This window comes from Tetranychus urticae, chromosome 3 (genome assembly GCF_039701765.1).
Source record: "Tetranychus urticae isolate SD_2017Ah chromosome 3, NJAU_TeUrti_SD_1.0, whole genome shotgun sequence".
NCBI lineage: Eukaryota > Metazoa > Arthropoda > Arachnida > Trombidiformes > Tetranychidae > Tetranychus > Tetranychus urticae.
The window spans coordinates 14460942-14485924 of NC_142960.1; the positions used below are offsets into that span (position 1 = coordinate 14460942).

A 24983-nucleotide genomic window follows, 5' to 3' on the forward strand; every position below is an offset into this window, starting at 1 on the left:
AAACAGTAACATTACGTGAAACATGGCGAGAGAAGCAAAAAAAGTAATATTATAAGTGGATACTTGCATTGTTTTTACCCCTTAATTGCCCTCTCATTCCTCATCATCTTATATACTTAATATTTCTCATTCACTTTTCCTACTTTCCTTAACTAGATTGGATGGATCCATTAGTAAATTGAGATGTATTCCTTTCCCATCCAACAAATATATTTAATAGCAAACCTGTGGACAGTAAAAAAATACAACTTTGATCAACTTCATTCTCCTCAACTGGCAGGTTAAATTTATCCTTTCAGTTAAACTTATCTTTTTAAAGGCGCAAAGTCAAAGGTTGCTTTTTCGGTCCAACATTTAAACTAGATTTACTGCAAACAGTGTAGTCTGAGCTTTTGATATGCAATTTCAAATAGTAGTAAGTAAGAAGGGCAGAGTCGAATGGGCGGAGCCAAAGATTGTCAACTCTTCGCTCTTAAAGGAGCGAAACTAGTCTCAGGTCAGAAAGGGGGTGGAGGTTCAGAAGTGAGCTTGAGGGGCTCCCACCTAGAAGCGACAATGAAAGGGTCATTTTATGACGGATAATAAAACGTAAAAGCTTTAGTTAGAGTATATTGTATTCTGCACCTGGCCTCGGCTAATGGCAATAAAGTCCGAACTTATAATCAAGCTTTTGTTTTTGTTTTCTCAATTTTTTACTAACAAAGTTGTAAAATTTTACAATGCAGCAAAAAGTTCTCAGAATTTTATTACATTTACAATACACTTTTCTCTTTTTGCGCTCGCTCTTTATTGCTCAAAATTTTGCTTTAAAAGCGACTCACTTTTTTGAAGAGAATCAGTATACTTTTGACTTTCTTACAACAACTTTACCATAGTTTTTCAACGTTTCTTTCTTGTGAATCCTTTCAACCTGCGTTCTTTTTACTCGTCATCTTTTCTTCAGTCTGATTTTATTCTTTTTCTTTTTTCTCAACATTTTGTTTTTGAGTTTCAACCTTAAATTTTTTTTTGTGATCATCTTTCTGTTTGTGTTATATATCCATCTACGATTGTTTGTTCATCAATTTTATCATCAACAAAATGTCTCGACGTTACATGTATCCATCAAACTATTGTGAACTTGTTCTTGATGCTTCAATGTGCAATCGTGAGGATGATGAAATTTGTATGTCCGTGGATATTCCTGAGGAAATTATAATGGATGATACTGAAGCCGATATGCTGTGTCGTGATATTTCTTTCAGTGAATTAAGTGATAACCATGCCATGGAAAATTGTTCTCAACCATGTGAAGCAATGGATACTGATAATTCTAATTTTATGAATCAAATGGATTGTAGTGATGAAAATGCTGAAATAATCATCATCAATGAAACAGTTTCGTCTCTGATTGATGCTGTTGAATGTGCTATTGATATAACCTCTAACATGGTTCAGAATCAACAACAGGAATTATCCAATGGACAGGACTCGGATGAGGATCAATCTGAATTTCTTCAAATCGGTCAAGGTGAGGATGAAATTCCAATAATCAGCTTTACTGTGAAGGATGAAGGTCAGTGGCAGCAAAATGATAATTTTCATACCTTAACTAAAATTGTGCGTGCAGATATAGTGAATAATACAAACCGTTCAGTAGATTTACTAGAAATATCAACAGCAATCAATGATGCTTATGAACGTTTCGTTCAGCAAATGATATCTTCAGCAAACCCTGATGATATAATCAATCTAACTTTTAATAATCCTCGTGATGATAGACAGCTCTTCATGAATTTTAAGACCAAAAATTTTGACAAAAGTGAATTTCTTGCCCGTGCTGAAAAGCTAGCTCAATCAAGTGGTAGCTTTTTAGATGGAGGTGAACTTGAAATCACAATTCAAATCCTGAAATCCATATCTGGAACAGCAAAGCGTATTTCCAAATTACTCGAACCAAACGAAAGAGCTAAACGTCAAGTATCAGTAGTGGTGATAAAGAATGAAGATATATACTGTGGTTACTATGCTATCGCATTAGGTAAATTTTATGTTGATAAGACTCCAGAACAAGAAAGCCAATGGATATCTCTGAGAAGAAGAATAACAAAACTTAAATCATTCGCAGCAAGGCTCTTTATGGATCTTAAAATTGATGCTCTTGATGCAATGGATATGAATAAAATTGCAGAAATTCAGAACGCTTTGCCGGGATATCAAATTGTTATTGTTGACTCAAAGACACGTCTTAAAATATTTGCCGGTCCCAACGCTAACAAAAAAATATTTTTAGAGTATACGGACAATCATTTCAACCTCATCACCAAAATTAATGGTTACATGCAGTGTAATAATTTTTGTGTTCATTGTTGGGTTAAACTGCGAGATGATAAACATATCTGCAGAGATGCTTGCCAAATGTGTTCTGTGTTTCCAGCTTGCTCTGCTACTGAATCAGTGTTATGTGACAAGTGCAACCGAACATTTAACAACAATATCTGCTTTCAAAACCATATTCAACTCGGAATCTGCGAATCTCGAATCAAGTGTAAAAATTGCTGGATAACCTACAAACCTAAGGACGGACATCGATGTGATTGTTACAGGTGTGAAGGCTGTAAGCTTCTCTATACAACCACTCCGCATTACTGTTTTATACGTCCTCACTCTATTTTGAAACTTAAAGAAGAGGACGAAAACTTGGTATTCTACGTTTTTTATGACATTGAGTCAATGCAGCTTCCAGCATCATCCAACAGTCTTCTACATGTCCCGAATCTCCTCATCTCCTACACAATCTGCAGTAAATGTTTCAATACGTCTTCATTAATAAAATCACCAGATAATTGTGAAAATTGCGGGATTTTGCGCAGAGTATACAGAGGAGAAGATTGTGTTAAATTATTTTGTGACTATCTGTATCGTGAAGCGGCACCAAAAGCACGCTCTCTCAATGCAAATGTTACTGTTGTTGCTCATAACCAAAGAGGATATGATGGACATTTCATAATTCAAGACTTCTATCAAAGACAATTTGCATCCGTTCCTGGTATAATTATGCAAGGTTCCAAACTGACATTCATTAAAATGGAAAATATTCGCTTTATCGACTCTCTTTGCTTATTCATGCAGCCTTTGAGTTCTTTATGCAAATCTTTTAATGTGACCGAGGCTAAAAAAGGATTCTTCCCACATCTATTCAACACACCTGAAAATCAAAGTTACATTGGTAAAGTTCCAGATTTATCGTATTATGATCCTGATAATATGAAGCCAAATATGAAAAGTGAATTGATAGCATGGCATAATGAATTGGTTAATAGCGATTATGAATATGATTTTGCAAAAGAATTAATCAGTTATTGCGATTCAGATGTTAAAATTTTGATGTTATCTATGATGAAATACATCAGACTTTTTTCTGAAATTACCGATATCAATCCACTAACAAGAAAATTCACTTTAGCTTCAGTTGCACTTGAAGTCTATCGTGCTAGACTCTTAGCTCCATCAACACTTGCCATCACACCAAATGCTGGATACTGTTCGAGAAAACAATCGTTATCTGCTTCATGCTGGCTTGATTATCAACAGCATATAATCGGTGATTCTCTTAAAATTAAGAGAGAATTTCGAATTGGTCCATATTATGCAGATGGTTTTATACCAGAGGCGAAACACGTCTTTGAATTTTACGGTTGTCTCTTTCATGGTTGTCCTGAATGCTACACTGATAGAAGTATGACAAATCCAATCCTCCACGAAACTTTGAACGTCGGTCAGATATATGAAAGACTATTGGAAAAAAGAAGATACTACAATCATCGAGGATTTAAATTAACTGAAATTTGGGAACATGAATTCAATCAGCTCAAAAATCAACAGATCTACATTAAGCAACGTATTTCTCACAGATATTCAATCAAAGAGGCAGGTCATATAGATATTCGTGAAAGTTTTTTCGGAGGTCGAACGAATAATATCAAATTCTACCATGTATGTGCGCAAAATGAAAGGATCAGGTATCTAGACTTCACATCTCTTTACCCATACGTGTTGAAAAAGAACGCGTTTCCTGCTTGTCATCCAAAATTGTTAGAAGAAGATTTCGATGAAGATGATATCGGTGCATATTTTGGCTTCATTAAATGCAAAGTTCTTCCTCCTGCTCAGCTAAATATCCCTATCTTACCTTACCGTGGTCATAAGAAACTTCTCTTCCCGTTATGTAGAACATGTGTTTCAGAGAACATCCAGACGTACTGCAAACATAGTGATTCTGAACGTATGATAACAAATACTTGGACTTCAGAAGAGTTGAAAACAGCAGTTAGATTTGGTTACCGCATCATCAAGATTTACTAAGTTCTACAATTTGAGCGAAATGCTGATTTATTTTCTGAGTATATCAAAATGTGGCTTAAAATAAAACAGGAGTCGTCGGGTTGGCCTGCTTGGTGTGAGACAGATGCTCAAAAAGCTACTTATATTTCAGATTATGAAGAACACGAAGGAATAAAACTTGATCCTTTAGAGATTCAAATCAATCCTGGTAAAAGAAGTATAGCCAAACTTATGTTGAACAGTTTATGGGGTAAATTTGCCCAGAACTCAAATTTAACAAAAACATCCATAATGCGTGATTATGCAGATCTTTGGACTCTAATGAACGACGATACACAAGAAGTTTTAGGTGTTAATCAAGTAACTGATTCCGTTATTATTGCTCAGCATAGATATTCAGAGGAGCACACTGATAAAGCCCCACAGTCAAAAACAAATATTGCTGTTGCAAGTTTTGTAACAGCTTATGCACGCTTAGAACTATTCAATTTACTGCAAAAAATAGAACAACAAAGGTCTGGGAGAGTATTGTACTTTGATACTGATTCCGTTGTATTCATAGAAAGAGATGATGATGTGAAAATAGAATGTGGTGATTATCTTGGCGAACTAACTGATGAAATTGGTCTCAACAAAAAATGCGACAAGTTTATTGCATTAGGTCCGAAAAATTATGCTTATGAAGTTGTTAGTGATAACAATGAGAGAAAAGCGATAATAAAAGTTAAAGGAATTAAGTTAACTGCCAAGGCTTTAGATCTAATTACGATTGAAAAGCTATGTGAAATGGCATCCGACTACACTGAAGGTCGTAAAACAATTTTAAAAGTGCAACAAACGAATATTGTATCCGATAAATTTTCTCATAAAGTTTTCACTAAGAATTTTCTTAAAACTTACAGAGCTATGTCAAACAAGAGATGGATAATTGGCAATGATACACGTCCATTTGGATATAAAACTGATGCACCTGATCCATCATAAATTTTCTTTATCTTTATTATCTTTTTGCAAACTTTTTGTAACTTTTATTACTCTTTTTGCAAACTTTTTGTAACTTTTATTACTCTTTTTGTAAACTTTTTGTAACTTTTATTACTCTTTTTGTAACTTTTATCACTCTTTTTGTAAACTTTTTGTAACTTTTATTACTCTTTTTGTAAACTTTTTGTAACTTTTATTACTCTTTTTGTAAACTTTTTGTAACTTTTATTACTCTTTTTGTAAACTTTTTGTAACTTTTATTACTCTTTTTGTAAACTTTTTGTAACTTTTATTACTCTTTTTTAAACTTGATGAATTATTTACAAATTTTTGCTCTTATTTTTTTCGGTATTTGGCCTTTGAGCATAAGTATGTCAGCCATCTGGCATCAACTAAACTACCTAATACAGGGGCGCTGTGTACATGCCTTTTCACCTGCACTGGTTTACCTTAGATTCGCATAAATAGACCAGCAAGATTGACAGAAAGTCATTCTCGCACAAGTTCTTCAACAGTCAACTTCTAAGTTTTCTTCTGCTTGTTTTACTTTGCTCCTCAATCTTCATAACATGTCTTCCAATACAGTTTCAGCCAATACAACATCGGACGTTGTTGATAAATCAGCTCCAATTGTGATCAACAGTGTTCCGTCTGAGTGCCAAAGTGGAAATGCTGAAGCGTTTTTCAAAATATTTGATTCAACAAAATCAAATGCCTGCTTCAGTCTTTTTGATGAACATCCCTTCAAGCATGAAGGCTCATGGCAGTTCTCTCCTATGCTGTTCATCGAAACTTTACGTGGTTCACAAGACTATGAAAAGATAATCTATGGAAAGTTAGTGGCCATGATAAAATCAAAATTCGGTGCTAGTAAGTATCTCCAACGACAATTGCTGATGACGGGAAGTAAGACCATTGTTTACTGTTCTGAGGCATTGGACTTCGGTATTGGTTGTGCATCCGACACAGTTGAAACTGAAAATCCTGGTATCTGGAAAGGCCGTAATCTATACGGTTTAGCTTTGATGACAGTCCGAAATGATTTCCGGGAAAACTGGAAAAAGGAGAATCTTGTTGAAGCCACTGAGGCTGGTCCTAACCGTAAAAAGCTCAAGGTTATGGAGAAAAAATGAATGCTTGATCCAAATTTCATTCATATTCGCATTGAATCAATTTTACTTACTTATTTCATGTATCAGCTGATTTATAATAGTAATAACCTTTCATGATTTTACATATTAAACAAATTTGATGATTAAAATCGTATTTTGTATAACACTTATTTCGGAAAAGGTTATATAAATATAAAAATCTAAATAAAACATTCAAAATATCAATATGATTGAGTCCTACACCTTCAAACATCCCTTTACATGTATGGTAGCGGGACCTACATCGAGTGGAAAAACAGTCCTAGTTGAATCCATTATTGCCAAACATAAACTAATTATTCCAAAGTTGAACTCACAACCTAGAATAGTCTGGTGTTATGGACAGTGGCAAAGTAGATACGCGAAGAATAAGAACATTGAATATCATGAAGGATTGGTAGATGAACCACAAAATTATGATCTTATAATAATTGATGATTTAATGAATGAACTAGGAGAGGACAATCGTTTACTTAACCTATTCACAAAGGGGAGCCATCATATGAATTTATCTATCATCTTCATAGTTCAGAATGTGTTTCATCAAGCAAAAAATATGCGTAACATTAGTCTAAACTGTCATTATTTGGTTTTAATGAAAAATCCTAGAGATAAGGCGCAAATATATGCTCTAGCCAGACAGCTTTACCCTACGAAAATTGCAAAATTTGTCGCTGCTTACGAAGATGCAACTGCTAAACCTTTCAGTTATATAAAGGTTGATTTGACTCCTTCTACTCCTGAAGAGTTGAGAGTGAGAACAAATATAGTTCCTAAGTCTAAGACACACACACTCACTGTTTATCAAATATAATGTCTACAGAGTTGAAATCAATGTTACGCACATTACAGCTCGCAGCTACAATCAGAAATCGTTCACTGCGTAAAGCTTTTTTGATTGATCAATACAAAGCTGATCCGACTCTATATAAAGCATTAAAAGAGATAGCTGTTAACCTGGTAAACAAAAATGTAAATTTATCAGAGAAAGATAAAACTAAGCTACGTAAATTCAGAAAGTGCATAATTAAACTGGCAACTGATCGAGCAAAAGGGAGACAAAGACAGCACGTTGCTCAAAGTGGAGGATATCTACCAATAGTCATTCCTCTTGTTACGAGTTTTTTATCAAGCCTACTCAATGGTTGAGGTTATGAAAAAACAGATCACTGTTGCATTTGACAAAGTCGGTCATACGGTAGAAAAAGAGAAAAAAATAAAGCTTGAGAATAAAACTTGTAATAACAAAGTTGAATCAATATTGAAAGTAATTTTAAAGGTTGCTAAAATTGGCGGTTACAACGAATACCATAATCTTGTTATTGATGGCGCTCCTCTTGAAAATACTAACATAGAAAAACTGCTGACTGCTGCTTTTGCCAATATTGAAAAGAAAGATTGGCCACCTAGCTTTATGCATTTGCTTCGTAAAGCAGAAGTGGACCCACAATACATACCGAACAAATATTTAAAACAAAAATTGACTGGATTCACAAAATTGAAACCTTTCAAAATTGAATCATTTCCATTTGTCCTCACAACACTCAAAGAGAAGAAAGTACGGAAACGAAAAGCACAAGAACCGTTGAGAGCGAGTGAACGTCTAGCGAAGAAAAAACTGAAAAGAAATATCGATACGGATGATGGAGCCACAAGATCTAAATGGATCACATTCGCAGATATCCAATGATGAAACACTCAGAAAAATTTATTATTCAATAGAAAACCCAGCTGGTTTCACATCAATCAACAAGCTTTACAAGGAGGCAAAAGAGGTCAATAGAAACATAACGCAATCTTACGTTAAGGAATGGTTGAAATCACAGTTACCTTACACACTTCATCGGGGAGCTAGAAGAAATTACGAGCGTGATAGGATAGTAGTTACAGCGCCTGATGAGCAATGGGAAGCTGATTTGGTTGAGATGCAAGAATTCGCAAGGGTTAACAGAGGTTACAGATATATTCTGAACGTAATCGATTCTTTCAGTAAATATGCATGGAGTGTGCCTCTTAAGTCAAAGACGGCTCCAGATGTAACGAAAGCTTTCAAATTGATTTTAAAACAAAGAGTTCCAGGAGCCCTTCGGACTGATAAAGGAAAAGAATTTCTTAACTCTTCTTTGCAGAATACATTGCGTGGATACGGTATCAGACACTATGTTTCCAACAATCCAATTATCAAATGTGCTATCGTTGAAAGATTTAACCGGACACTGAAAGCTAGGATGTACAAATATTTTACTGCTAATGGAACAAGAAAATATTATGATATATTGAATAAATTGATATCAGCTTACAATAACTCGTATCATAGATCGATTAAAATGAAGCCAGTTGAAGTTACAAGCGAAAATAAGGATTTGGTTTTCAAAAACTTATATGGAGCGCATAACCTTCTTGATCTAGTTGCGAAAGACCAAAAAACTACCACACCTAAATTTTCAATCGGCGATTCTGTTAGAATGAAATACGTACTAGGACCATTCGATAAGTCATTTTACCCTAATTGGACTGATCAGATTTATTTTATCTCGAATATGGATAAAAGCGGTACTAGATTCAAGTATTCTTTGAATAATTATGATGGTTCACCTTATAAAGATCGGAAATTTTACACTGAAGAACTGCAGCATGTGAAAGAATCTATTCATAGAATTGAAAAAATATTGCGTAGAAAAGTATATAAGGGCAAAATAATGTACTTCGTTAAATGGTTAGGATATTCAAGTTCACAAAATTCATGGATAATGGCAGAAGATTTGCAGAGACTCCGTTGAGAGACTCGTCATTTGTGTTATTTATTTTTCAAGTTCTCACATTATTTTTGATCTCGCTTATTTCAATGATAAGTTTAGCTCTTAATCTTGGAGATCAAAGACTTTGGCTTGCTCTATTGTCAATGGCATTAGGATGCTTACTTCCATCACCTAAGATCAGTAATAACAGTAATAATTCTAATACAGCTATTTAAAGGTGAATTGTATTGAGGAAAAATAAATAAAGGTTATTTGAAATAATAAATATGGCTCAATCTTTTTATTTGACATTACCAAGTAACGTTAAAGGATTAACTGATAACAAAATTTCAAATTATTTAACTTATCTACCGCAAACTCTGAAATTAGGAGATAATTGGGAAGTTGGACTAGCAGAAATCACATATACTAAAAGTTGGTATAATGTTGAAGGAAAACATCGTTTCACTATCGTTAATGAAGCAGGATTTAGCATTGAGACGCAAGCGACATTGAAACCCGGTTATTACGAGAACATCGAGCTACTCTGTGATGAAATCAATCGTGAAATCCGTGAACTAGCTGATGTTTTTGAATATGATGGTATACCTCCGCGAATGGGGTATTTACCGGCTGAGCATCGCGTAATACAACAATCTGGTGGAAACAAAGCTGCTAAAATGCTTATCCATCTAGGCAGAGAACTAGAGACAATGTTGGGTTTTCAGAATGAAGAAGATTACGAAAAAATCAAGAGCAAAATGCAAAAAGATAGTTTACACAGCGAGCCTCTCGTTCTTCTTTACGAGCATACTAAAACTATGGGTCGAACAGCACCTCACTTATTCGATTTAAAAGCAGGCATACATGCTTTAATGATCTATTCAGATCTTGTTCAACCTTCAATTGTGGGAAATACTTACTCACAGTTTTTACGATCAGTGCGAGTTGACAATTCATCTAAATTCGGAGACGATATAAATATTATTTTCACCAAGCCATATTATTTTCCATTATCATGCAATGAAATCGATCGAATTTTAATTAATATAAAGGATGAATCCGGTCAAGACATTGCATTCAGATTCGGTAGAGTTGTTACAACATTACATTTTCGGCAAAAATGGAAAGCTATTATATAAATCAAGCAGGTAATGGTTTACCTCTTCAAGTATTCGCAGGAACTCGTTACCAAAGAGGGAACGGCTTTTTCGGGCGTTTTCTTACATCCAAGATTTTACCTCTACTACGCTATTTAGGATCACAAGTGTTGGACACTGGTAAGGCTATATTTGAAGATACTAAAAACTCTGCAGCTAATCACGTATCAGAGACTGTTGGTAAAATTGCTAGCGATGCAATTCGCCATATTTCTGACAAAAGGAATAAACAGGAAGGCGCTGGAAGAAAGGTTATAAAAAGGGCCTTAATCAATAGGAAAAAGAAAAGCTTGAATAAAGCATATTACGATTTCCTAAAATGACTTCCATACACAAATTATCTTCTGAAGCTCTTCTTCCTGAACTGGATATTTTCACCGTACCACCTACACAGAAATCTATTGAAAGAAGCTATGAAACACAACATCGACCCATTTCATCAATTACAGGTGGCAACTACCTGGAATTTCATATTCCTACATCGAAGGATGAGTACATATTAATGCATGAAACATACCTATATGTTAAGATGCAGTTAGTTATGAACAAAAATGATAACACAGCCATGACTGAGGCAGACTGGGTTTGGTTGAAACCTGCTAATAACTTGCTACATTCAATGATAAAGCAAGTTGAACTTAAGCTTGGAAACAGAGAAGTAACTTCTTCCTCGAACACGTATGCTTACAGAGCCTATTTTGAAAATCTCTTAGGATATGGAAAATCAGCTAAGGATACACATTTACAGTGTTGTTTATGGAATGAAGATGCAGCAGAAAGACGAGGTTACTTCTTACCGGCAACTAATAATGACAAAATAGGTGAATCCAAAGTCGTTGATTTGTATGGTAAATTGCATGTTGATCTTACATTCCAAGGAAAGGCACTCATCGGAGGTTGTGATTTGCAGCTGAAGTTGATCCTTAACACGACCGATTTTGCTTTCGAGTATTCGAATGCAGTTACTTTGAATCATAAAATTATTGATTCTAGTTTATTCGTACATCGTTTGCGAGCATATCCAGGTTTGGTTACTGCTCACGCTAAAGCATTGGCTTTGGCTCCAGCTAAATATCCAATAACAAGAGTAGAAGTTAAACATATACCTATCCCTTCGCAGTCTATGGATGCTGTTTTAGACAATATTATAATTGGACAGCTACCTCGCAGATTATTTCTAGGTTGTGTTTCAAATAAAGCATTCAACGGTTCAAGAGAAAAGGATCCATTCCGCTTCGAACATTTCAATATTTCTCAAGCGATTTGTTATCTCAATGGAGTTCAATACCCGAGCAATGGTTATCAACCTGATTTTGATAAAGGAAACTATATCAGAGAGTATTCAGGGTTATTCCAGGCAATGAATATGAACTCAACAGAGTCAACGATCGATATAAAGAGAAAAGAATTTGCTGACGGTAAAACCATTTTTGGGTTCAACTTTGCACCTGATTTGTCTCATGGTTGTGATTTAGTAGGACATGTCAATCCTATAAATCATGGTACATTGAGAATTTATTTGAAATTTGCAAAAGCACTCGCTGAAGTTATTGATGTTGTAATATTTTGTGAATATGACAACATTATTGAGATTGATTACGAGCGAAATATAGCATCCGATTACAAAAACACAGTGAAACATGTATAATTATGAGATAAGAAATCTATGTGCACACGTCAATGATTTTTTAGGCGTGTTTGCTAGAGATAAGATACCTATTATCAAAAATTATCCAAGTTTTTTAGTTGTGAATACTGATAAATCTACGGAAAAAGGAAAACATTGGGTAGCCTTCAGAGTTGATTCACGCAAGTGTGAGTATTTTGACTCGTTTGGACTGCCACCTATGTATCCTGAGATGCATAGCTTATTTAAAGAGAAAAAACTCGTTTGGAATACCAAACAGTTACAACATCTTGAGTCGAGAGGTTGTGGAGCATTTTGCGTTGCATTTGTGATTGATAGAGCAACCAATACATCCTTCAAAAGTTTTCTAGCTAAGTTCAGTAAGTTTCATAAGTGTAACGATAATCTAGCCTGGAAAATCATTGACGATGGATACAAAACAAATCAAAATGGACCTGAAGTGGATTCCAAACGAAAAAGACTTCTACGGATTCAAAATTGAAGTGCGAAGTCGCTATGGTAATATAGATTATGAATCTGCTCTATGTTTTACTGTCTGTGGTCAACAATGCTACTTTGCTCCTGCAAAATTCGATAAAAATGGTGATATTTCAAAGTATTTGAAGGATGCGCTTCCTGAAGATGTAGGAGGATATATCAAGCAGTTTTATGAACAGCTTCCTGAACGGGATCCAGTTATTGTAAATGATCTTGTCTTGGTATACATTCTTGATTGTATCGGTATACCGTGTACGTTGCAGGAGAATAAAAAGTCTAAAAGAAGCTGGTTTGGGATCCTTAGAAGCAAAATTCGTATTTGTTTACTTTTTCCATTCTTTTTGCGCTTTACAATTTCTAAAGGCTATTTATCCTAGATGATGTAATCATTACTGAATATTTCTTAAGAATAATAAAAATACAAATGACCAATCAAAATCGTCTAATTGTAATTATCCATTCTCTATCGCGTATAAATAGTTTGCTATTTCGCTTTTTCATTCATTTCAATTTTTAGTGTTAAGTTGACCGTTATGGATAGAATAGCTCTTGCAATAGAGTTAGTTAACGTTTCTGTAAACTGTGAGAATAAAAAGCTATCAAAGCAAGTTGGAGAGTTGATGAGAGAAGTTCAACGGCTGAGGCGTCAGAATAGAAGGATTATGAGAAGAAACAACGTTTTAACTCAAGAAGTAGAACAACTTTGTGATCTTGTTGAAGTCTGTGAATATCATCTTGACTCCTTAAATTCTATCCATCAGGAATCTGTTGAGCAGAAAATATATATAAAATATCTGGAGCGACAAATCAAGAAGCTACTTGGATTCAAATAATGATGGATACGCTGAATAACAAACCTGAAATAAGCAACGTTGTTATAAAATATCATCTTACTAGATTTCCCTTCAAGCTTGCTGAATTGAGTGAGTATTTTCCTAGTATCGATTACCGACCGAAGAGATTCAGTGGAGCTATTCTCAAGTTCGAGACTGCTTGCTTACTCATATTCAACTATGGTAAGATAAATGTGGTTGGCGCTAAGAGCATTGAGTGTGCTGATTCAACTATTGCTGCTTTCTGCATGAAATTAAATCTACCGATTGAATTTCATAATCGTCAGATAGTTAATATGGTTGGTACTTCTAACTTCAAGCGTAAAATAAATCTCGACAAGTTGAGCAGAGAGAAACCACGGATGTTCGAATACTATCCTGAGTTATTTCCAGCAGCTTATTATCGCAAAGAAAAGAGCAAGTGTTTGTTATTTCATACCGGAAAAATGATCATTACTGGCTGTAAAACATATAAAGACATAGAGAGTCTAAATAATGAAGTACGTCTTTGTTTGTTGCTCTATGGATACTTGTAAGCTTTTGGAATTCACTTTAATGACCTTATTCATGATTGTAATCATAATCATGCGTATATTATACATCAATTATGAAGTTGATTCCAATAATGGAACTTTAAAAACTTGAATAAAGTGTTGTGTAAAAAAGACGTTTGCTTTTCCTTTATTCGCGTATAGATATCTTATTTTAACTCGCAATAGAAGTAAACCAGTACAGATATTGAGATGGACATTTTATTCCTTTTCGCAGAGTAACATGAAAGTGTGATAATAAGTCCTGTTAGCTACACAGAAGGAAAAAACTTAAGATGAGCTATATAACATGTAGGTGTGAAAAAGGGTAAGAAAGTTAGGTTATAAGTCAACATTTTATTGCTTCTAGTTCAGGTGCATATGAATAGCTAGGATGCTAACTAAAAAGCCATTTTCGATTTATTGGCCGTCATAAAATGTCCCTTCACGGTCGCTTCTAGGTGGGAGCCCCTCAAGCTCACTCCTGAACCTCCACCCCCTTTCCGACCTGAGACTAGTTTCGCTCCTTTAAGAGCGAAGAGTTGACAATCTTTGGCTCCGCCCATGCGACTCTGCCCTTCTTACTTACTACTTCAAATATTTTTAATTTGATGTGTTGATGTTATCGAAAGAAGTTCTTATTTAAAAAGAGTGCAGGCAAAAAGTCGAGCATTCGAGTTAAGTTTCGAGTCTTGGTAGGTTTGTAGAAGAATAAAAATTTAGTACATTAGAGTTATTAAATAAATTCTCCGATTGATAGAATCGAGGCCAAAGTTGAAACTTGGATCGGCTTTGTTCAATTATGGAAGTAGTGTTACTCAAAATAAGTGTTTTTTTCTGGTTGACCATCAAAAGCTACACCATTTACTTCCACATTACTTTTATAATTTAACAAAGGCGATCGAAATTTCAACTTTGAACTGGCTTTTCTCAAAAACTGTGGATCAGAGAAATTTTTAAATCACACAAACGGACTCAGGTTTTATGTCCCTACAAACTAACAGAGTCTTGATGCGAAATAAATAAATTTTTACCCGTTTTTGCCCATTTGTGTCAATTTATGCATAAAGTGACAAATTGTTTTGGCGCCCTCTATTGATAGAAAATATCCCCAAATTTTGGGACTGGGCCAATCTTCACCAAAAACTATACAGTAAATTTCGACCCTTATAGCAAGCTATTCTCAAGATTTCATCAAAATCGTGATTATTATTTTTGAGTTATCGTCGAACAAAAATTCTCATTTTCACCTCATATGTCTTCGCTTCGCTCAGACAAATATAATGAACCATATATCAATCGAAAGCTTATAATGAGTGCAGAATTCCTCCCTGAAAATCAGGTCGAAATTCTTATTCCTTTGAGAGTTATTCAGCTGACGAGATGAAGACCAAACTTTTCAGACGTAACTTTGCGATTCCAATGGTACTCTAAGTCACTCTAAACCTGTTTCATGAAGTGAGAGCCGTTGAATCGTTTTTGCTTCGAAGTTTCCATATTGGTATCTGGATGTCTAGGTTACCTGCTGAAAGAGAACCTTGTAGAGATTAGTTGAGATAGTTTCCGAAAATGATCTTATCTTCAGGTCAAACTTCGGAAGTTTTTGTTCCTCATAATATTTATTCAACATTTTCTGTTTACTTCTATCACTTTATTTCTGTTCAGTCAATGAGTTGATCATGAAAGGAAAGTTTTTAGCGTTGATCTAATATTTTATCCGAGACAAAAGCATTGAAAACATAAAATCGGTCAAAAGCGGTATTTAAAAAATGAAAAGTGGATGGCGAATCCAAAACCACTCATTTATAAAATTATTTTTGATCTTTCATGATAGTTTGTGGCCTGATGTGGTCTTCATAGCGTTGAAAAGAAACACTGCGGCTTTGAACATTCATTTGCCTTATGAAAAAGTTTCAGTGTTTCATCTGAAATCCATTTCCAAAGCATTTTACTGTTATTACGTGATATTAAATGTTTCATCACTTTTCCATTGTTGACTTGTTTATTATTACATTTTTTACTCAGTTGTCACAGTTTCTGACAAACAATTGAATATCTCAAGTTAAATGTTGAATTTTGCCCAATTTCTGTATCTTTTTTTCCTTTTTGCTTCACTATTAAGTGCAAAGTGAATCAAATGATTGGATAACGGGAAAAGAAAAGGATTGAAACTTAGAAGTAATTTGTTTTTGTTTTTCATCTTGTTACTGTCTTGTTTTTTACTGGCTTTTTGTTTCATCAGAAGTAAGAAGAAAGGTTAACTTGGAAGATGGCAAAATTGAAATAAGGTTTGATGATGAAGGAAGAAGAAGGGAAAGAAGAAGAAGAAATGATGATAATGATGAAAGAGTTTTGAACGGTTAAAGTTGTGTTGTTATATATGATAGGTTAAGTGTATTTGTATGTATTTATGTTTGCCTTATGAGGTGAATGGGATTCCTTTGTAGGACTTAACTGTTAACATGGAGAGACACACAGAGAGAGACAGATCCTTTTATCGTCTTCCTTAAATGTGAGGCCATTTTTTACCTCTCTGTTTCCTCATCATCCTGATGATAGAGAGGAAAGTTATTGGATTTAGATGATAGTGAGCCAGCCTCCGGGTGAAAGCACATCAAGAGAGTCACACTGATAGAGACTGAATGTGCATTAAAAGGAAAGCAATGTCAAAATGTATCTTCATTAACCCATAAGGATTCATCCCATCAACACTGAACACTCAGTTAAAAGGTGGCTCAACAGTAAGATGAGAAGGAAGAAAAGAAAGAGATGAAGAAGAAGAAGAAAAAAAATCAGTGAGTGTTGAACAAGAGAATGCTTTTCATGTTGTTAGATTGGTAAGTAACAGGGGAAAGCCAAGTTTCATACTTGAAAAGATAAATTCTGCAAGTGATTCTCTAAGATGAGTGAGCGATTGTTTAAGAAAATGAGAGTGAATGAACATTCGTTCAAATATAACAGGGTGAAAATGTATAAATGTTGATAATGATATATCTGAATTGGGTGTAGATACGGAACATAGGAAAAAAGAGGCAAAAACGAGTAAAAAGCATAATGGATAAATGATTCTGTTAAAGTGATTCCAAGCCATCTTCATCATCTTCTGTTTTATATACCTTTTTTGCTTCTTACAGGCTGATAATGATGATGGTGATGATGAAGGTCTAATAACATGAAACTAAATGGATGTCATTTTAATCAATTAACTGTAAACATTATCCTTTTTTTCACCTTAATTGTATTTACCTTTCAAGTAATGGCTAGCTTACATAATTATTTTTGTTTAAAGCAAACCTTTTTACCCAACACATTGTAACATTCACCTTTAATTGTAACAATTGTCTGTGTCTCTATTAGTATCATTTCAACCTTTCAATGGTTCAATATTATCATTGCTATTAAGGCTATTGATGGTTAATAAGGCCTGGGAATGATTAAGATGATAATGAAATTGATCCGAGAGTGAAAAGAGCAACAAAAGGCTTTTCCCATTTCCAACAATTATATTGAACCGTTGTTTTGTCCGGAAAATGATCATTTTAATCATTTTTATCATTAATTTTTAACTTATTTTGAGCACTTTCCCCTGTTCAATCAATAAGCTAATCATGTTTGACTTTTGATTTTGGTTCAACACCAAATTTGTTGCTTTATTATTGATTGTTTGAGTTGATTTTAATACACTTTTGGGTTGGTGGACTTTACAGTCAACTTTGGGTTATTCATAATGTTGTTAGACTGTATTGTTGAAGGAACCACAAAAAATGGAAAGTAAAAAGTAAATGCTTTTGGAGTATATTTTTATGACATTAGACAATGAAGTTATGATGAGAAATTTGATGAAACTGTGATTATGTTTAGATGAAGGGAGGAAAAGTTGAACTTGGTTAGGGAATAAAATTGATAATTTTCAAGCATTTTATTACAAAAAGCGTCTCCATGATTGAGTATGATGTTGTGTTTTATCATTATTATCATCATCTTCATCTTTGGGAACCATTTCTGTTGTATCTCTTAATATTAAGAGACTGTATAATGGATCTGTTTGCCTTTCATGATTTTATCTTAACCAATTCAATTCTTGTGGTTATAATGACAACCCAACTTTGTTATCACCTTCAACCCATCAAACATTTGCATTTATTTTACCCAAATTTTTCTTCACTTCTCTCTCTTCATTTTTCCAGCTATTCCGATTGATGATCATGCTAATGATAATGAGAGTAATGATGATCCAAAATGAGCTTCAAATGTGAAACATGAATGAACTCCTGTTGATATAAAACACTGATGATGATGGGTTTGTTGATAGTTTTTTTTTGCTTCTCTTGCTGATAGTCGGACGACAAGGAGAAAGGTAAAGAAAAGGCCGGATATTCATGATTGATGATGCTAGTTGAGCTTTCAGAGTTTCCAGATATAAATTATAATCTGCTTTTTCCTCATCATTTGAGCCAGGAAATTGAATTAAGATGATCCAAGATGACAACAATTGAATCGACAATGAAAACTTGCAAATGAAAAGTCAATGGAAAAAAAATGTTTCTTCACATTTTTCCTCTTTATCTGTTTCTTGGTTCAATTGTTTCCAAAAATGTATCACAATTATCATCACACACATTATTACAATATATCATTCTGTAAATTGTTGCAGTGAAAAGGTGGAAAGAAATGAAAACGAGATTGGATTGGAATGGCAATTTGGTCAACTTTGATTATAAAAGATGTATTAAAAGTCAATTTTGAAGGCTGATTTCATGATAAAAATGATGGAACCCAAATGATTATCCAAGAAGAAAAGTAAATGTAATTTCAAGTTATTTGACTGGGAAAATTGAAGCAAAAAATTCATTGCAATATATTTTTAATGTAAAACTGTCAATCACTGGAAAGGCAATTCAATATTAGTCTGAAATAATATGATAATAATAATATTATTGGTGAGATAAACAAAAGGATATTTTGTTTTCCTTTTGTTTTTACTCTCTGTCAATATCAGAGTTAAGGAATCAATAAGATGAGGATTCTTGAAATGTTGCTTTCTTTTTTTAGTTTTTCTTTCCTTCTCATCATTTCGCATTGTGTATATCATGGTTAAACCACATTTAGTTTTATTATTATATTTCGCTTTGCTCTGTTTTTCAGATCAATGAAACATGCTAAGGAAGATAACAAATAGTCACTTTTGCATTTCATTTTCATTGTACATTAAATTTATCAATTTGATGGGAAGATGGAAGGAAAGATGAAAAGTGAAATGAAATCTCACCCAAAAATGGTAATAACTGTTCAGCATATTGTTTCGATCAATATTTACCTTGATTGTCTCATTATATTTCAAGGTTCAACTCTAATTGTCAGTAAATTGTTTGAAATGAACCAGATTTTGAGGTTGCGGGTAAAAAGCTTATTTTACAGCTTTGTTTTCATTCAATGCTTGGTTTTAATTTAAGGATATTTTTCAAGAAATAAAGGTTTACAGGCTTTTAATGAATTTTGTATCAGATTTAAGAGTAATTTATTTCAGTTTATTAGGGCTTTGGTTTGAATAAACATGAACAATTTACTAAATCAAGTAAATTTTGCTCAATTTGCTTGCTTCTTGCATTCAATGAGTTTAGTAAGGCCATCCTGTGTCTAGATGGTTAACTTTTTTGTTGTTTACTTTTTGTGACATGAAACTTTTGTATCAATTTAATATTGTGATTACAATGAACAATTTTATTTGATTCCGTTTTCATTAATTAGCAAATTTTGAGAATATTTTAATTATGTTTTTAGTTTAAACATAAAATAAAAATTTAACTTATTTTTATCTGGGAAATGAAACTCATAAAAAGTCTATTTCACCTAAATACTATTGAAAAATAGCCAATCTGCTAATCCCACGACGTGACAGTTTGAAAGGGTTTACTCTTAAACTTAACTGTAATTGTAAGTTTCATGTGACTGAATTTTATTCAAGTTGTCTATCATTGTTTTATTTTTTTGATATTATGAATCATTTTAGATCAAGTAAGATGTTTAATTTATCTTTTGTGAAATGAACAAATTCCTTTCTTAGCTTGAAGCTTTTGAATTATAAAATACAAAGTAAGTCAATTTCATTAATAATTCAATGATTTATTGAATGTCACATCTAAATTTGCTTTTAATTACATAATTTTTTATGATTTTTTTCTAGGGGCCGGAGACTTAATGTTATTGTCTGATGATTTTGAATCTGAATCAGTTTGGTCTTTATAAGAATCCAAAAGTCGTTTACTTCTAGTTCTCTTGGTTTCCAGATGATTGGTCGACCCACGCTCTAGATCTTTCTGCTTAGGACCTTCATCTTCCTGGTCAGTACTGATATCGGAATCAGTCGGTACCTCTGTTAAATTTTTATTAACATCAAGTTTACTGTTACGAGATGGTACTTTGTCCTCATGTAGTGAATCATAACGACCGTACCGATAACTAGCAATGGATACAATAGCGATTATACTAATATAAATTACGGCACAGAAAAAAAGGATTAAACTACTCATTCTCGATGGAATTCAATCGATTTTCCAATCACATCGAAAAGAGTTGGTAGCTGGATAAGGGATTCTTCCATTCTTTATAATCCCGGTAAATATTCGTGTCTTGCAAACTTTCATATTTACTGTGATCAATTGGTCTTCCAAACCAATTCTCAATGCTTTGATAAGTCGATGAAAGTTTATAATGAATTAAGCTACTTTAAGGGGGTTTAAGCACTTTCTGGATATGATTTTTATCATAATAAAATGTAAGTCAAGTGAAATTAACTTTGAATTGCAGCAGTTTGCTTATGAGGAAAATGCTGAATTCTAAATCTAATGAGAAAGATTTTCTAACTTATACTTTATCTTCTGCAGTTCCAGATCCTATCTTTGATGTTGCATTCGAAATGGTGTAAATTTCAGTTGCAACCTCCTTCTTGTTCCTTTTGAGTGTTAAATTGTCAGCTTCAACATGGTAAATTTCCGATGAAGGAATAACACTTGTTTCTCTGCCTACGGGACGTTTCTTGTTTGATTTTCCTGGTTCATAGTCTAAGGTTCCCCAGGGTTGAGGTTCAGATGTTGCAAAGAGGAGAAATACAGTGCCACCAATCAATGAGACGATTCCTGATGATATCCAAACCATGTCCCATGGATGAGCTGAGCCAGCCTGTAACGAGAGATTATTTATTCTGGTTATCTGTTTGCGATAAAATTAAAAAAACAGTCGTGACAAATCTGATCAACATCTTACATGTGCATCAACTATCAAACCGGCAATTAATGGAGCAAGAAATCCCATTGCTGAAGAAAATGTATTGGATATTCCATAAGCTAAGCCAGAAGCATCAGGTGCCATTTCTGAAATAATTGATTGATCGCCAGCAGTTGAGAAGCCTCTCATAAACATCAACATGACAAGAAGAAACACTTTGACCCATGGATCTTCACCAGTGAATGGAATAAGAAGGGTTGATATGGCACATCCTGTGTTACCTGATTGATAGAAATTAAACAAGCTTTTGTTTATTTGGTCTAAAATTGTTGATATGAAGATGGAAAGGGTTGCTGTTTTTTTCTGAAAGATCGATCTAGTGATATCAGATTGCGTGATATTTGAGGAAAGCTGGTTACAATAATAATAACAGCTAAGTGAAACTTACAGATGAATTCGAATATTTTTCGAGTTGTTGTAACGGAAAAATAACCTTTCTTTATCAACCATTGAGCCGCTGAAGCAGAGGAAAACATGGATGTCATGATTGCGATGTAAAAAAGTCCATTGATAAATCCATTATTTTTAAGATCGAAGTTAAGCTCTTCTTGCAGATATGCCGGAGCTTTGAAGTTCATTAACATGTAAGCAAATGAATTTGCTGCTCGAGCTATTGTTACAGACCATAAAGGCAGTGAAAACAACATAGCAGACCAGGCAACTTTCATCTAGGTTTTCCAAAAATAATTAGTTCGTGAACATCGAAACCATCTTTATAAAATATCTAAAGTCGAATGGACAAACCTTTTTCTTTTCAGTATCTTTTCTTTTACTCCTTATGTAATCAAGCTCAGCTTGTGAGATCCATTTGTTATCCTTTGGATTTTTGGTAACAAAAATCATCCACAAAATGACAAAGATAGCGTTAAGAGTGGAGAAAAGGTAAAACGACAGTGGCCATCCTTCCCAGTATGAATCAAGAGGACATAACCAAGCAGTTATTGGCATAACCATCGCTGAACCAATATTGGAACCAATTTGTAGTCCAGCAATTGGAAGACCAATTTCATTTGGAGGGAACCAACGAGAAAAGATAACATAAAGAGTTGAGATCATTGGTGCTTGGACAACTCCTTGAATTAAACGAATAGCAATCGCCCAACCAAGTCCTCCGTAAACAGACAAAGGCGTTAAAGCAGTACAAAGAAGGGATAAAATGTGTGCCACTGTGCTAACATGAGCAGCATCGTATTTGTCCGAAAGGCGTCCACTAACAATTTGAAGGCCTGCATAAGTATACGAATAAGCACCAAGAACAATTCCTTGTTCTGCTTTGGTCCAACGCACTTTATACGGTCTTGGTGGCCTGCCAAACAATGGAACATGTTAACCAACAATTCAATTGGTTATGATATAATATCATACTTACCCAGTGGCATTCAAAGTTTCTGAGTCGGATTCAAGCATATCAAGAATAGCCAAACTGAAAATGGTTCGAACAGAGAAACACATTACAGACGAGAAAAGGCCAAAAACAGCAATGTAAAAACGAAACGGAACTCGAGGTTTATGGGAATCATTGGAAGAATCAGTTGATCGATCATCATGACTTTTACCAATATTTTCACTGGATGTCATTTGATTTTCTAGAGGAGACATTTTCGATTTTGGAATAGAACAATTTCAATTTGGATTTAAGAACTTGATGAAATGAACACATAAATATATCTTAACTCGACTAAAGAATTCTCGCAATTTATTCATTATTCATATACTTTATTCATAATTATCTAGCAATCTAAATTGTTTTATGAAAATGTTATCACCTCTCTCTCAACAGCTTATTAGTCTTATTTACAGTGGAAGTAATTCAGGTAATTTAAAGATTAAATTCTGCGTCAATTCATAGCTATTGTTCTGTGATCTGATAATCAAATATCACGGAGATTATCGTAAGATTGTACAAAACTATTTCAGGGTTTTTTAAATTAGCCAATCTTATGAAATCTTCAATTGTTTTATTATATTTAGATCGAGACTTAGATCAATATTATTACACGTGTTTATTGTTTGCTGCTGAGTTCAAAAGAAACAAACTTGCATCAATTGAAATTAAGATTGACCTCCTGTTTTGCTCATGAAAGTTCTGTAATAATAGAAATAAATTTGATGAAATATTGAAATAGAGAAAAATCTTTGTTGATATTAATCTGGTGAAAAACTGTTTTCGGTCAAAGTTTGAATCATCCCATGACAGATATGAATCCGTTTCACAACAATAGCGCTCGAGCTGCATGATTCCCGGAGAGGATTAAATTATTCAAATGAAATTCCCCTTTCAGTCAAACTATAGCTAAATGTCGATTCATGCTCTTAATTGCCGCTCTCAATTGTTAACTTATTTGAGCATAAGTTTCAATTATCTTGTCTCATGATATTTTAGATTGTTAATCTTGTGAAAAAGGTTGTTAAACAGTTTTCGATAAAATCGTGTTCAAAGTTTCTTTTCGTATAGCTGGGGAACCAGATTTTGATCAAACTGATTCTTACAATGTCAAAATGTTGATTTGATTGTAATCAACATCAACCATTTAAGATTTTAAAATAGATTATTTCTTCTAATGTTTATCTAATTGTTTAACGTGTAACTAAATGTCGATTCTTGATCTTAATTGCCGTTCTTGATTGTTAACTTATTTGTCTGTGTATAAGTTTCAATTATCTTGTCTCGATGATATTTTGGATTGTTAATCTCGTGAAAAAGGTTGTTAAACAATGAATAAAAAACCTTTTCTGTTTATGTTATTCAACAATAAGAGCAATAAAAAGATGTAGCAATGGATTAATTGAGCCAAAAAAGTTCAGGAATTGTGAACTAGCAATTCTGCCGATGCAATAGTTTATTCTTAGCTCTCAATTAGATTATTTAAAGATTACATTATCGGTATCAATCTCATAATGAATTTAGGTGAAAACTTCGATGCCTTTTAAACAGTTGAGCAACCAGATTTGCTCATCCAACTCTTTTTTCTGATGTAGATTTTAATGGACAACCAGAAATGCGCTTATCTAGGGAAATAAAATTTCTGCTTCTGTAGAACAGATCCCTTCGATTTTCGGTCAACTTCGAGTCATGGTAATGACTAAAGAGCGAAACTTTTTTTTACGATAAAATTGGTTGTTTAATAGCAAAAATTAAACTCTTTTGCCATTTTCTTAAAACTTTAAACATCGATATCTCGAAAATACAATAGTAGCGCTTAAATTTTTTATGTTGCCAGATAAAACCACAACAGTCTAATTTTTGACAGGTTTGTGGGAAATTCGAGATTAAGTATCAGCAGTTGGATTGAGAATCTGACGTTAAAATGGTGTTTTTTTAATCATTTTTTCTTGAATTCAATTGCAATTTATGTCGGTATTATCAATTCAAGAGATAGTAATTACTTAGCATAAAAAGTCATTCATTACTATTCAAATATCTCTAGAATAATTAAAGTCCATGTTCCCGCAAAAGCTATAGATAACAGTTGTTAGACAAACTACTGCATTACATTGGCATAAAGCAAATATTAATAACTTGGTAAACTTTCATATTTTTACGTTAATCAGTTATTTCAGTCTGTATAAACAAGAAAAGTTAATTTAGCGACAGTTTGATAAGTGTTGAAGAGCTGCGTTAAACCATCTGTGACCATATTATACATTGAATTTACAATGTAATTGGCAGTCAAACAGATTATAATTAACCATGAAAGGATTTGAATTGTAAATTCCTATCAACTGAACATTCAGATAGATGAGAAATTTGAATGTTATTGAATATTGATACTTGAATCAGGGCTACATGTGTGCTAATGAGCTAAATGAGTTTATACATTAAATATAAATAATACAATTAATGTAATCCATCCG

The 24983-nt window shown here is 33.7% G+C and overlaps 2 protein-coding genes and 1 long non-coding RNA gene across 3 annotated transcripts; 2 read left to right on the forward strand and 1 right to left on the reverse strand.

Annotated features, from left to right (window-relative positions):
* Positions 1–10675: 10675 nt before the first annotated feature.
* Positions 10676–12004, forward strand: LOC112539759 (uncharacterized protein F54H12.2-like). The gene has a single exon (XM_025162519.2). It carries the CDS (start codon positions 10676–10678, stop codon positions 12002–12004), a length of 1329 nt encoding a protein of 442 aa, XP_025018287.2.
* A 7740-nt stretch (positions 12005–19744) lies between these two features.
* Positions 19745–20237, forward strand: LOC149093446 (uncharacterized). Its single transcript, XR_016199575.1, has 2 exons — positions 19745–19937; positions 20029–20237. It is a non-coding gene; the product is annotated as an uncharacterized LOC149093446 (long non-coding RNA).
* On the reverse strand, positions 19947–22727 carry LOC107364301 (sialin-like). Its single transcript, XM_015931638.3, has 5 exons — positions 22498–22727; positions 21873–22434; positions 21517–21796; positions 21108–21349; positions 19947–21023 (listed from the first exon to the last, which is right to left on the reverse strand). Exons 1-5 carry the CDS (start codon positions 22725–22727, stop codon positions 20709–20711), a joined length of 1629 nt encoding a protein of 542 aa, XP_015787124.2. The 3' UTR covers positions 19947–20708.
* Positions 22728–24983: the final 2256 nt, after the last annotated feature.

Excerpts from the sequence above, each read along its gene's own strand:
- LOC107364301 (XM_015931638.3), bottom strand. The coding sequence starts at position 22,727 with ATGTCTCCTCTAGAAAATCAAATGACATCCAGTGAAAATATTGGTAAA. Across the intron at positions 22,435-22,497 it reads GAAACTTTGAATGCCACTGG|GCCACCAAGACCGTATAAAG; the intron begins GTAAGTATGATA and ends ATTGTTTGGCAG. Across the intron at positions 21,797-21,872 it reads AAGATACTGAAAAGAAAAAG|ATGAAAGTTGCCTGGTCTGC; the intron begins GTTTGTCCATTC and ends TGGAAAACCTAG.
- LOC112539759 (XM_025162519.2), top strand. The coding sequence starts at position 10,676 with ATGACTTCCATACACAAATTATCTTCTGAAGCTCTTCTTCCTGAACTG.